The sequence below is a fragment of the Macrotis lagotis genome, chromosome 3, assembly GCF_037893015.1.
Source record: "Macrotis lagotis isolate mMagLag1 chromosome 3, bilby.v1.9.chrom.fasta, whole genome shotgun sequence".
Taxonomy (NCBI): Eukaryota; Metazoa; Chordata; class Mammalia; order Peramelemorphia; family Peramelidae; genus Macrotis; species Macrotis lagotis.
The window spans coordinates 64,247,007-64,261,358 of record NC_133660.1 but is presented as its reverse complement, the minus strand read 5'-3'; the positions used below and the strand labels follow the sequence as shown (position 1 = coordinate 64,261,358).

General features: G+C 41.7%; 1 protein-coding gene across 2 annotated transcripts in view; it reads right to left on the bottom strand.

Moving 5' to 3' along the window:
- The window catches only part of UBE2D3 (ubiquitin conjugating enzyme E2 D3), a 151,789-nt gene that overhangs the window by 40,150 nt on the left and 97,287 nt on the right, over positions 1 to 14,352 (bottom strand). For both annotated transcript variants that reach the window (XM_074228789.1, XM_074228788.1), the window contains one exon: positions 9,749 to 9,889. In XM_074228789.1, the coding sequence (XP_074084890.1) occupies positions 9,749 to 9,889 (141 nt within the window). The remainder of the gene's footprint in view (positions 1 to 9,748; positions 9,890 to 14,352) is intronic.

Here is a 14,352-nt window from a genome sequence, read left to right as displayed (position 1 = left end):
GACAAATGAACTCTGGGGGATTTTATAAAAGGACACTGACCAAGATTAATAAAGTTTAAGAGAGGAGAATTGCATTGCAATCTGTACCTGCAGAACAGTGAAAAATCATGAATCCATTTAAATAATGTAATAACAAAGTGGAGAAGAAAGATTTGTCAATAAAAGGCATTTATTGATGAAAAGAGTAAGTGCTGCATTTTGAGCTAGAGGCACCTGAACTGGAATTACAGATCTAGATGTAGTGGGAAGATAAGATGCTTACTTTAAATATCTCGATTTCCTCATCTGTAAAAGGAAGTCATTGTTTTATCTACTGGGGACATAGAAGAGAGGAATGGAAAGTGACAATGATTTCAAAAACACAAGGATCAATAAATACACTAAATACAATCCGAAGAAATTTTTTTGTTAAAGCAAGACTTTTTAACTTCTTTTGGCATCTGGGAAACCTTTGGACTCAGGATGGTTTTTTTTAAAGTGTAAAATAAACTACAGGATTAGAAAGAAATACAGCTATCAACCTGCAGACTCCTGGTTACATAAATGATGGAAAGAGAGATCTGTAAGGGGAGATTAGACTTGGCCCCCGTAGAATTAACAACTTCTGAAGAAGGCTTTTTACAAAACACAGAATATGAGATAAAAGATTTAAATGGTAGAAATGAAGAAATCAGATGCCAAAAGAGAAAAATCACAATTAACAGGTATTGTTACAACAAATGCAATGCATTCTTGGCCACAAGAACATAATGGAGGGTAGGCAAAGAGATTATTTAACAAGTAAAGTCAATTAATAAAAGCCACTCCAACATAAAGAAAAACATTATGAATTAATTTTACTCAAACCCAAGAGAATGGTGAAGTGGGAGTGGAACAAATATTTTTAATCTAGGAAACATATGCAAAAGTATGTGCAACAATTCTTCATGGTTTGTCATTTTCATTATTCCAATTAACTTTTTTTAGAAGACCCTTCACAAGCGATCACTTTTTTAAACCAATAATAAAACAAAATATTAAATATAATTTAAAAAATAGTGTGCCCCCGAGTATCCAGATCCTGTGATAGGACCCAAAACACAATCAAGAATTAATAGTTTGTAGCAGCCAGGTGGCACAGTAGATAGAGTACCAGTCCTGGAGTCAGACCCTGTGTGACCTTGGTTGGGCAAGTCACTTTAACCCCATTGCCTTAAATAAAAATTTTTTAAAAATTAAGTTTGATTTATAAAAATATTTCAGTTTAAGAAGCACCATAAAGCAGGTAGAACAAGAAGAACCTTTTTTATAGATCAAGAAACTGAGGCTTAGAGGTATAGGCATTTTGATACCTGTTGATAAGGAATTTTTCTCCTTATAGTGCTGTCATACTGACACTTTTAGAATTAGGCAACTTTCATTTTTTTTCCAATTTTTTTAAAAAGCTTAAAATCAAAGTTAAAAATATAAATTATAGAAAATAGCAGAGTAGCTGCAAAACAGATGAAAAATTCTTCCTTCCTAGACTTAACTATGTAATGTTGCATATGCTTTTAGAGTTTCTTGATAAATTTTTACTTATGCTTTTCTTTGTTAAAAGTGTTCAACAAAGATAAGTTTAATGAGAAATGAATTATATCATCAATAAAAATTCAAAGTATCCCTTTGACGTTTTTAAAAAATGCCAAAGCTACCATGACATAGTTGATGTTGTAGAAAAATAGGCTTGACTCACGTTCGAATCTCAATTGTGTCACTTTTTGTCCCTGGACAAATCACTTCATCTAATTCCTCCATTTAAAGTAAAACTGAAGAGAATGCTTACACTAGCTTTTCCTAGGTGGTTGTAGGGGGGAAAAGTGCTTTGTAAAATACACAAAGCTACATAAATGCAATTATTATAGTAACTAGTAACAATGTCCATTATTCTATAAAGACAAAAACCGCATTCCCACTACATAAAGTAATTCCAAAGAATTAATCTATATAGTCGAAAAGAAATGAGAATTAAATGGACTTTGTCAATTCTAAACTTAGGTGTATATAAACTGTTTTCATATAGTATTTCATTCAATATTATTATGCAAAATTTCCATAAGGAAATTTCAAATTAAAATAAAATTTAAGTGAGTATACCGAAACTGGAAGGGGAGTCAACAACTTTGTGAAGGGTCCCAAAAGTCAGTGGAGATAGTTGTAAATCATTTATTTTATATCTAAGCATCTGATTAATTTCTTTTCTATTTTTCCTAGTTCTCTTCAACTTTTAAATATAGAAAATCCAAGTGTTAAGCAGGAAGCAAGATTTATGAACTCTAAACAATCTGATAGCCAAGGCCAAACTCAAAAACTTCAGCTTTGCATTTCCATTCTAAGAAAACTGTCAGAACACCAAATTTGCATAATTTACATAATGGAATGGTGGGCTTTTTTCAAAAGAGCACAAGTATAAATGAAGTCAAAAACTATTAAACAAAAGGCAAATTATCAAAAGTATATTTGGAGACAAGAAAAATTGGAAAAGTTGAACCTGCATCAACATCACTGAAAAAAAGGAAAAGAAAAGCTCTACATTCATCAGGTCAAAGAAATGAGACTTGATAATTGACAGGGTTATCCCAAAAAACCAAATCCTATGGACACTTTGATGAAGTCAGAGAATTAAGGCATGTTTTAACAATTACCTTTTTAACGCAATAGTACTTAAAGGAAAATATTAACTTCCATTTGTAAAATTAAGAAATGCTATTCTATCTATTCAATCTATAAAACCAATTTATCCATGGGGGGAGCAGTATAGGACTCAAAAGGGTATGGAAAATAGAACCAATTTGGGATACATTCCCAATTTCACAATAAAACTAAAATACATTTCCCTCAGGATTGGCCTTGAGCCTAAACTAAAAACTGATCCCCTATTCCTCCACTATTCCATAAAGTTTGAAATTCCTTTAACAGTAGTCATTTCCATTTAAAAAAATAAAACCTATAATGTAAATAACTCTGGCTCCTCATTGCCTTATAAAACTACCTTAGGTTGGCATTCAAAACAGTTATCACTTGCAGATACTTCAACAAAAAGGGGACTATTTCATCCTAGAGGGACTATTTCCCCAAATACATTCCTCTCCTGTTTCTATTAGCTCATGCTGTCTGGAATGTACCTTGCTCTTTCTTTGTATGTGGATCTCTTAATTCATCATTCCTTCAAAGCCCAGTTTAAATGCTATCCTCCAAGTATTAAAAGAATGTAAACAATTTTCTCCCTCTTGAATTCTAGATATCTCTTTCACTTAGAGTCTCTCTTTGTGATTACAATGATTTGCATTGTAACATTTAATTCAAAAAACATTTAAGGGCCCCTACTATGTGCCAGGCTAAGCACTAAGATTAGGCTGGGGGGTACAAAAAGAGACATGAGACAACAAAAATAGATACAAAACAAGTTATATGCAGGCAGGAAGCCAGTATCACCAGATCAAAAAGCTAATTTCAGAGATTAAGGTGTTAAGAACACTTGAGGGGAAGACACACTAAATTGAAAGGCTTTTAAATGACAAACAGCATTTCTGTATTTGCTTCAGGAAGTGGGAAGAAGTCACTGGATTTTGGGGGATGGAGATGGGGAGAAAGGTGTGGTATGATCAGATCTGTGTGATGAAAATCACTTTAGGGGTTGAACAGAGAATGGATTGGGGTGGAAAGACTTGAGGTGGGCTTAACCCCAATCTCAAAGGCATGAGGGGCCAGCACCAGAAAGGTGAATGTCAGAGAAGAGAAGGGGATGCTGTATTAGAGAGATTACACAGGTGGAATAAGACAGGCCTCAGCAACAGCCTGGATGGGAGGTGGGAGTAGGGAAATCAGAAAAAGATACTGTATATGCCCTTACTAGATTATAAATTCCCTAAAGGTCACAGATTATCTTTTTTTTATTGTTGCTTTTTTGCAAGGCAATGGGGCTAAGTGACTTGCCCAAGGTCACACAGCTAGATAAATTATTAAGTATCTGAAGTCAGATTTCTATTCAGATTCTCCTGACTCCAGGCCCTGTGCTCTATCTATTCACTGCACCACCTACTGTCCCAGGGATTATCTTTGATGAACCTCTCTACACCATTTTGAATTTAGGATTAACTATAAATTCAAATGAATTAGGCTTCATTTGGAAAGACATTGTAAAAGTGTAAATGAGTTTTGGTTAAAGAAATGACTGGTACCAGATTTAACTAAGGGACTAGGGCTAGACAGGAGGCCATTTCTTTCTCATGATTAAGAAAACTATGGAACAAGGCAACAAACCCAGGGGGAAAATTTTTCCTGCCTTCAAGGGAAAAGGAACTGGCAGACCATAGGCTAGTATAGCTTCAAGGTCACAAAGCAATCATAAGTAACAGAGCTGCAAATCATCAGGCAGTGAGTACAAAAAAAGCAGGTTAGCTTTCGAGTCAGTCTATCAGGTTTCTATCTAGATTCTGCTACCTGTGTGACTTTGAGATGACAAGTCACTTCAACTCTAATAAAATAAGGGGATTGGACTAGATCTTTTAAGATCTCTTCTAGCTCTATAAAAATTATGTGGCCTATGACTACATGCCCAGCAGTGTTTTCATAGTGATAACAGAAAGGCATTGATTTAAAATCAAATTCACCTTCAATTTCAAACTAGTCAATCTTGTTGACAGCCTTCAAACAACAAAGAAAAATTATACCCTTCCCCAACCAAGTGCATTTTGGATAGAAATCAAAAGTATACACAAGGACTTCTGAAGTGAAGGCATAGCTCAACTATAGAACACAAACTGAAACATTAAAAAAGTGAAGGGCTAAAAAATTGAATTTAAAACTAATTATAAATAATTCTTAGAAGAGGGAAGATGGAGGAAAAACCGTAAAACTCAAATAAAAGTAAAGGGGATCAAAAAATCATTTAACACAGTCCTCTCCTATAATAGCTATAGAAATGGAGGGCAAAGAGTCAAAGCTCACAATAAGATTCTCTTAGCAAAATCCTCATTAAAACCACCAATTTCAAGTTTAAATGTTAAAAAAATCTAAATGTATAAAATAATTAAATAAAACAGGTATTTTTTTTAAAAAATTAAATAAACTGAACAATTCCCCCATTAATAAAGTATATTGTTCTGGGGAGGAAAGGGAACAGTGACAGACAGAACAAGACCAGTTTGAGAAAGGTAGGGAAGCATTTTCTTTGTTTATGTGGGCACTGAGAAGCCAAGTGACTTGCCAAGAATCACACAACCACTGTGTCACTGTGAGACTTGAAACCAATTCTTAAAGGCTCTGAGGACTGATATCTACAAACTCTGGTCTAGTGCTTCTCATAACTCACAAAGCTTTAAGATTTAGAACTTCAAGTTATCAGTCAGCAGTGACTACTGAATACCTATATGTGAGAGAAAAAGAATGGCACAGAGAGAGAGGAGGGAAGGGGAGGGGAGAAGTGGAGGTGACCCAGTGCATGGAACATCTACCTTGGAGCAGAGCTGACCTGAGTTCAAATCCATAAACTCACCTGCTGGATGACCCTAGTTCAAGTTACTTAAGCTCCCTTTGCCACTGTAAAATGGGGATAATAGCACCTATTTCCTAGGGTGGTTTTGAAGATCAGATAAAAGTGTTTAATATCATGTTAAGCAAATACCAGGCACTAAATAAATGCTTATTTTCTTTTCCCTTTCCTGAAGTTAATAGGGAGTCATTAGAATTTATGGAATTCAGGGGGAGTAATATAGGTCATCCACCTTTGCTCTGGAGGTTCAATGTAGGCGGGCTTTTGTTGCTAATGTTATTTTTGATGAGGCAATCTGCGTTAAGTGATTTCCCCAGCTACTAAGTGTCAAGTGTATGAAACAGGATTTGAACTCGGTATTTAACCTGGCTGCCCCAGACAGACCCTTTGCTTTTGGAAGATCAATTCAACAACCAGGTGGAAGACACTGGAATAGAGCTGGGAGCTAGCTGCTTGAAGCACTGTGAGGTTAAGTGATTTGATAGAGCCAGGTATTTGTCAGAAAAAAGGACTAGAACTCAGGTCTTCCTGTCTTTGAGGCTTTCTAGGTCATTAAGTTACTAGCCATTCAATTAAAAATATCGTAATGATCTGCATTAAAAAAAGGAGTCATTTAAGAATCTTTCTTTGTTAGAGAAATGCAAATTAAAGCTTCTCAGAGGTACCACCTCACACCTCTCAAATTGGCCAATATGACCAAAAAGGATAATGATCATTGTTGGAAGGGTTGTGGGAAATCTGGGACACTATTACACTGTTGGTGGAGCTGTGAACTCATCCAACCTTTCTGGAGAGAAATTTGGAACTATGCCCAAAGGGCAACAAAAATGAACATACCCTTTGACCCAGCAATACCACTACTAGGTCTATACCCTGAAGAGATGTTGAAAAAGGGTAAAAAACATCACTTGTACAAAAATATTCATAGCAGCCCTGTTTGTGGTGGCAAAGAATTGGAAATCAAGTAAATGTCCTTCAATTGGGGAAATGGCTTAGCAAACTGTGGTATATGTATATCACACAGAACACTATTGTTCTATTAGAAACCAGGAGGGACAGGAATTCAGGGAAGCCTGGAGGAAATTTCTTTGAACTGATGCTGAGTGAGATGAGCAGAACCAGGAAAACACTGTACACCCTAACAGCAACATAGGAGTGATGATCAACCTTGATGGACTCTCTCATTCCATCAGTGCAACAATCAGGGACAATTTGGGGCTGACTGCAAAGGAGAATACCATCTGTATCCAGAGAAAGAGCCATGGAGTTTGAACAAAGATCAAGGACTATTCCCTTTAATTTAGAAAAAAAAGATATCTTATTGTCTAATCTTGTTATCTCTAAGACTTTTTGTTTCTCCCTTAAGGATATGATTTCTCTCTCATCACACTCAATTTGGATCAATGTACAACATGGAAACAAAGTAAAGACGGACAGATTGCTTTCCCTGAGGGGGAGGGAAGTAAGATGGGGGGGAATTGTAAAACTCAAAAACTCAAATAAAATCTTTAATAAAAAAAAGAAGAATCTTTCTTTGTCTTTGACTGTAAAAGCAGAACTCATCTAATATTGAATTCTCCCAACAGGTCAAATTTCACTATAGTGATATTATCTAAGAACCTAAGTATTTTAAAGTAGGAGCCTATGAAAAATGGCCAAGCTAGAGCCACATGACAGAGAATGTCATCTGGGGTTCCCAAGCCCTCAATGTTCTGACCTCCCCCCTTCCTCACCTGTAAAATGGCCACATAACTCTTTAACAAACTTTAGAGTTTGTTCCTAAGAGGTCTAGAGCATCAGAGGCACAAAAAGGAACCTTATTGGTCTTTTCATTTTGCAAATAAGCAAATAGGCCAAGAGAGGTTCAGTTACTTCAGTCTAAGGTCATACACTTAAATGTTATTAAGTGTCAAAGTCAGTTGTTGAACCTAGAAGTTCCCCCTTTTTCAATATATCATGCTTGACCTCTACACAAAGCTGTTACTGTGTCAATTAACTAAATGCCTTAACTTCAACTTTCATACAGTAAGTACAATATGCTCAAGTTTCCTAAATTATACGTTTGAATACCTTAACATTTGAGCATTTGTTTTTTTTATAAGACAAGATTCACTGGGTTGATGATATATAAACATAAAAAGGTCTGGACAAAAGACATAATTTTAAGAAAGAAAGCAAATAAAAATATTAAGGAAGGGCAGAGAGGATTACTCTATTTTTCTTGAGGCCTAGAGTCAGAAAGACTCACTTTCCTTGCTGAGTTCAAACCTGGCCTTGCTAGCTGTGTGACCCTAGACTACCTCGGTTTCCTCATCTGTAAAATGAGCTGGAGAAGGAAATAGCAAACCATTCCAGTATCTATGCCAAGAAAAACCCCAAAGAAATTGCACAAAACTGAAAAAGAGCTGAACAACAGAGAGGATTACACTAAAATAAAATCTAAACTTTTTCAAATTAAAAACAATGTATTTGCATCATAGAAGCTTGGCATCACCAGCAAAAAAATTATGAAATTATACTTCAAAATGTATTAAGAACATTTTATTTGGAGCCGGAGTACTTGAGTTCACATCCTAACTCTGCTACTATTCCCTACTTCATGATTTTGGCTAAGTTAGATCACTCTATTGGGATGACTTCCTTTCAAGATCTGTAAAATGAAGGGATTGGAATAGATCAGTGGTGTCAAATTCATCCTGGGTCACATACTGATTCAGGACACAACAGATTAACGATGTACTGCCCTTTAATACTTTTTTTAGGTTAAACATTTCTTAATTACATTTTAATCTGGTTGGGTTTCACTTGGGTCAAGAATTTTGATACCTGAACTAGGTGCCCTGTCAAGGTCCCATCCAAACCTAAATTCATGAATTCTATTTTTCAACTCTGTGAATAGAACTCTGAGAAACCAGATTTGGCAAATACTTAGTAAATTCTAAACAAAACTATTTTAACGTGGATTTCCTGTGCCACATTTAAGGAAAAATGTACTCAAATCAAATAATCTAATCCCAAACTTACTTTCCATTAGGGAAAACAACATGCACACATATATTAGGGAAAACATTATGTACAAACAAAAATGGAATGCAAAGTAAATACAAGCTAACAGCAATAAGAACAGGCAAGTCAAAAAAGCTTTCAGGTCAAAGGTGGGATTTGAACTGAACTCTGAAGGAATTCTTTCCATTAGTTAACTACCTGACTTGTAAAGTTGAAGGGGTCTTGCTGATTTTAATCTTTGAGGATATTTAGACAAATAATTAACTAAAATAATTTTCTAAGATTTGCAAATTGTTAAACTGTAAGTAAACTTAGAAATAGTCTACGTCAACTCACTCTCATTTTACAATTGAGGAAAATAAGATTAAAAGTAATGTGTCTTAAGTTCAGACAGCTAATAAACAGCATGGCCAAGACCTAAAAGTAAAAATCAAGACTTTAAGAGTAAAAGGCAAGTATTCTCCTGGCACTAAAGAATGAACATTCACTAATTCCCGTGCCTTCTACCTTTTTAATAATTTGGGCCTTGCTCAACAAAGCAATGTTAAAATACCGACAGTACACCAACTTAGTTTTAAAACAGAAACATTCTCGTTGATCAATGAACATAGATTTAGTGCAAACTACTTTAAATGTTGTTTTCAGTTGCCCCCCAAAACTTCTTCTAGTAATTACTAGATCAAACTTCTTCACTACAAACTTCTTCCCATTCCTAATTTCTGGGAAGGCCGGATTCCGAATTACGGCCAGACTTTTTCTTATCTTTTCAAGTTTGTTGTAAATACTCCCCCCGCCTAGATGGGGTGAGAGCCAAACCCTCAACAATACGCTCCAGAGCCACAGGCTCCCCAAGATCCCACGGATCCTTTCCCTCGGCTGTGTTAAATTTCCGGGGCCGGGGCCTGGCTGTGCAGCCCCCGGAGCAAGGCCAAGCGGAACAGGTCTCTCTCACTGGGGCCCACGGAGATGAGAGCCCGAGGCACGGCAGCCGCCATCTTAAAATGCGGGGCACAAGTTCCAGCCAGAAAGGATCCCGCGGCGGCCCCGGCCCTGGGCCGCCCGGGCAGCCGCTTCCTGCCCACCCGCGACACCGGCCCAGGCCCCGGCCCCGGCCCGCCGCGGGCGGCGGAGGTCCCCCCCCCCGCGGCCGCGGCAGCGCCCCCCGCCCAGCCCCGCACCCCGGGCGCCCCCAAGGTCACCCGGGCGCCCCCCGCCGCGGCCGGGGCTCACCTTATTGATCCGTTTCAGCGCCATGGTGCGTGCTTCTTCCCGCCCGACGCGGAGCTCTCGGTGGGCAGCGGGTCCGGCCGACGGGGAGGGGTGGGGGGAGGGGATCGCTCTTCTCTCACCGGCTCCGCCCGACACAGGCGCCTTGTGCAGAAACGGACCAGATCAGCGCCCGCCTGGGCCCGGGCGCCCCCCGCCCAAACCGCCTCGACCCGGGGTGCGGGGGGAGGCCGCGAGTCCCACCTGCGGGGGGCCTGGGGGCGGCCGCTGCGGCAGGAGCCGGGGCCTAGGCCGCGCCGCGCCGGCGTCACCCGAGGCGCGGGGGGAGGGGGCCCGGACCCGCTCGCGTCCGCTCCCGGGGGGGGGGGGCGGCCCAGCCGAGCGAGGAGCCGGGGGAGCCGAGCCGAGGGGGCCGGGGCGGGGGGCTCTCCGAGCCGCCTCGGGCGCCGCCGCACTCTGGCCCGCCCGGCGCGTGCACGCGCGCTCCCGCCCCGCCGCCGCCACCATCCCCGCCGGCGCTCTGCGCCCGCGCCGCCCCGGGCCCCGGCGCGCGCAGCGCCCCCCGCCCCCGGCCTCCCGCGCGAACGGGCCCGGCTTCCCGGCCGCCCTCCCCGCCCGCCCGCCCCGCTCCCCCGGCCGGCCGGCCGGCCTCCCCTTCCCCTAGCCATCCACACCCACGCGTACAGAGGGGCCGGGGCCTCCCTCGAGCTGCGGCCTCGGCCTCCTCCCCGCGCGGCAGCTGGTGCCTCCCCGGCCCGACGGGGCTCACGCGCACGACACAGCCACAAGATGTCCGCTCTGACGGAACTACAGCCGGCTGCCACGCTCCGCCCCTCCCCCGCCGGACCCTTCACCGCCGCCGCGTATCCGTCCGCCAACGCCGCTGTCGCGAGGACTGGGCGAGCGCCGCGAGGAGGGCGGAGGGCAATGGTTCACTTCCTCCTCCTCCCGGGCCGGGGGCCGCGGCTGGGGGCTCGCCCTTCTGCCCCGAAAGCACGACGCCTTACTAATCGGACCGGGGGCTGGGCAGAGAGGGCGGGGGCCGGAGGCGAGGCATGGGCAGAGGAAGGAGGAGAAGGAGCTGGAGGCGGGGAGACTCAGGCTGGGAGAAGCATCGAGAACCGGAAGGAGACCATGGGGGGGAGGGAGCGAAGGCGGCCGCCGCAGGGTCCCCACGCCCCTTCTCGTTGGGTGGTGAGCAAGCCCGACTCTCGCGAGAATCCTGCTGCTGCCGGCTGGCAGTTCCGGAGGCTGGGCATTTACGGGGCGGGGGGGGGACGAGGGGCAGTTTCTCGTGATGGGTACCCTGGGTTTCTCCTCTACCCTCCCCCCCCACTGGCCCGTACCCTGACTCTCGCGAGAGTTCGTGGGTAAGCGGGATAAAGCCCGAGCCGGGAACTAGCCGGAAGAATTACGCGGACGGCCTAGAGAGGAAATGGAATTCCCCGGGGAGCGTGCACATCGCTCCTCCCACACATCCAATCAGAGAGGGACGGAGGGCGGGGCTGGGGCGTGATAGGGCGTTGCGCGGGGGCCGGTCCCTTCCCTGCAGACGCTCGGGCCGTGGCGGTGCCGGTGCCGGTGCCGGTCGGAGCTCGGCGCCGCGGAGCGCCCGGGTCAGCGGAGGACCCGGCGGCGGGGTGCGCTGAACCGAGCCTTCCGGAAGGCCGCGGAGCCGCCCGCCGGGGCGGCCGAGGTTCAGAAGGGTTCGGCGTCTAAAGCGCCCAGGTGAGAGCCAGGACAGTGAACCCGGGAGGCGCCTCGGGCCTTGTGCCGATGGGCGAGCTGTAAGGTGTAGCTTGAGAGACAGACTTGGGGCCCCCACACCCCCGACCGGGAAGAAAGCGGCCCCCACGTTGAATGTCAAAGGCGCCTGGCGGCTGCCGTGCTTCCATGGGGATTTCTCGGAACAAAGTCTCTCATTTTTAACGTTTTGTACTTGGGAGGGATTTTGAACGTCGGACTTTACCCTAAGGAAGTCCTTAATTACCTTCCTAATTCCCTACCAATGAAACAAACATAAAATAGTTGCCTATCATGTATAGAATATGAGGCTGGAGATAAAAATTCCCTAAATGAAATGCCGGAAGGATGAGCTTAAAGTTCCTCAAAAATAGGTGGCAATCTACTCACGTCTGTAAGGGAAGGTAAACAGTGGCATCGCAGCTTTAGCACAGCTTCTCATCTCAGAGGCTCTAGAGGGGCCGCTTCTCTATTCTGTTTCTCAGCATTTTTGATTATTCAATTTTATGTTTCCTTTAAGTAGGTGAGTGGACACCATATTTTTAAGTTATAATCTGCTGAAGATGTATGAGGTGAAGAGGATAAGAAAAGAGTGAGACAGCAGGGATAGGTTACAGTAGAAATAAATAAAAGGTTCGTGGGTATCCGTGAGATATTTGTATATTTGTCTTGATACCCCCCCCCAGTAGCTTGTGACTAGAACAGAACAAAGGTTCTTAATTCCTGATAGAAGCTGTATTTGATCCAGAGAATTTATAAAAACACATTTTCATGCTGCAGTGCCCTGCTACATATTAGCAAATTGATTTTTTTGAATGAACCACACTCAAATTTTAATTGTGAGGTCACTGGGCCATTGTTCCTACCCTTGGTACCCTGACTTTAAAGTAACAGTATTACTATTAGAAATTTGGGCATTTTCATCCCCAAGAAATTGTTCTCATAACTCTGATATAAATACACTTTACCATTTCATTGTTTTAACATAAAAATAGACAAAGTAACTTGTTAATTATAATTTAGTAGTTTGGCAAAATTAGAATGAAGATTGCACATATACAATACACTGAATAAGATTCTATGTCACATGAGGAACCATATCATAGATATAAATTCACCCTCTTCAGGTGCTTAATTCCTTAAAACTATTATGACACCTAACATTAAAAAATAGAGATTTTATAATCATAGCAGCCCTGTCTGTAGTGGCAAAGAATTGGAAATCAAGTAAATGTCCTTCAACTGGGGAATGGCTTAGCAAATGGGTATATGTATGTCATGGAACACTATTGTTCTATTAAAAACCAGGAGGGATGGGAATTCAGGGAAGCCTGGAGGGATTTGCATGAACTGATGCTGAGTGAGATGAGCAAAACCAGAAATCACTGTACACCCTAACAGCAACATGGAGGTGATGATCAACCTTGATGGACTTGCTCATTCCATCAGTGCAACAATCAGGGACAATTTGGGACTGTCTGCAATGGAGAATACCATCTGTATCCAGAGAAAGGACTATGCAGTTTGAACAAAGACCAAGGACTATTTAATTTAGAAAAAAAAAATTGATATCTTATTGTCTGATCTTGTCTTATACTTAATGTTTCTTAAGGGTATGATTTCTCTCTCATCACATTCAATTTGGATCAGTGTATACCATGGAAACAGTGTAAAGACTGGCAAATTGCCTTCTGTGGGGGCTTGGGAGAGGGAAGTAAGATTAGGGGAAAGATTATAAAACTTAAAATAAATAAAATCTTTAAGTACAAAAAAAATTTTTAATGTATTTTAAAAAAAACATAGGCAACTAGATGGTGCAGTAGATAGAACACCAGCCCTGGATTCAGGAGGACCTGAGTTCAAATCCAAACCTCAGACACGTAATTGCCTAGCTGTGTGACCTTGAGCAGGTCACAACTCCATTGCCTTAAATAAAATTAAAAAATATTTTTCTCAGTTCAACATTTAATAAACACTTTAAACATCTACCAAAAAGTAGATTAAAAATAGTTCACAAAACCTTCATAAATCCTTATTTTAATACAACAGTGATGATGAATCCTATTTTAGTAATAACCTTACTTATCTGGAACTCACCTATCCATCTATCTGGAACATAGGCAAAAGCAAGTAGATAAGCAGCAAAGGTCTCTGAATAGCCAAAATAGATGTGATAAAAATCCAAGCTTGAAGTTCTTTCACTATCTTTATAAGAGAGTCCATGGGGACTTTCCTCAGAGTCTATTGACTCTTATTTTGCAGTCTAATAAGTTTGATTAACTAGTTTCCAATTTCACTTTCAGACTAAAAGCAAATTAGAAGGAAAGAGGCTATTGAAAGTACATTGACAGCATAGAAAAACTGCTGACAGCCAGATATCAAGAAATGAGAAAAATTAAGAGATACAAGAACTAAAAAAAAAGGAAAAACAATCGGGCCATTTAGTGCAGGATGGAGCAAACCTACTCATTTAATTACACCCTGTTGGCAACACTCTTATCACAGAAAATGATGTTCATAATGATGATGCTGAGTCACCTTCATTGAAAGATTAAATTATATTCTGTATACTGTTTTAAAAAATAAAGAATTCATAAGAATACCTTAGAATCTTAAAACAGGATGCATTTAGTAAATGCTAACATTTTTATTCAAGTTTTGTTGCTTATGTAGATAAAAACTGAGCTACCCATAAAACTCAGCTGTTCAGAATGACTCATAATAAATAGGAACTAGGCCTGTGATGTCATGGAAATCGGTAACTCCTACAGAATTCCTTCTACCAATGTACTCTGAGATAACTTATCCACAATTGCACAGCCAATATGTGACTGACAGCCCAGAGACCAGCTCTCTATCCACTA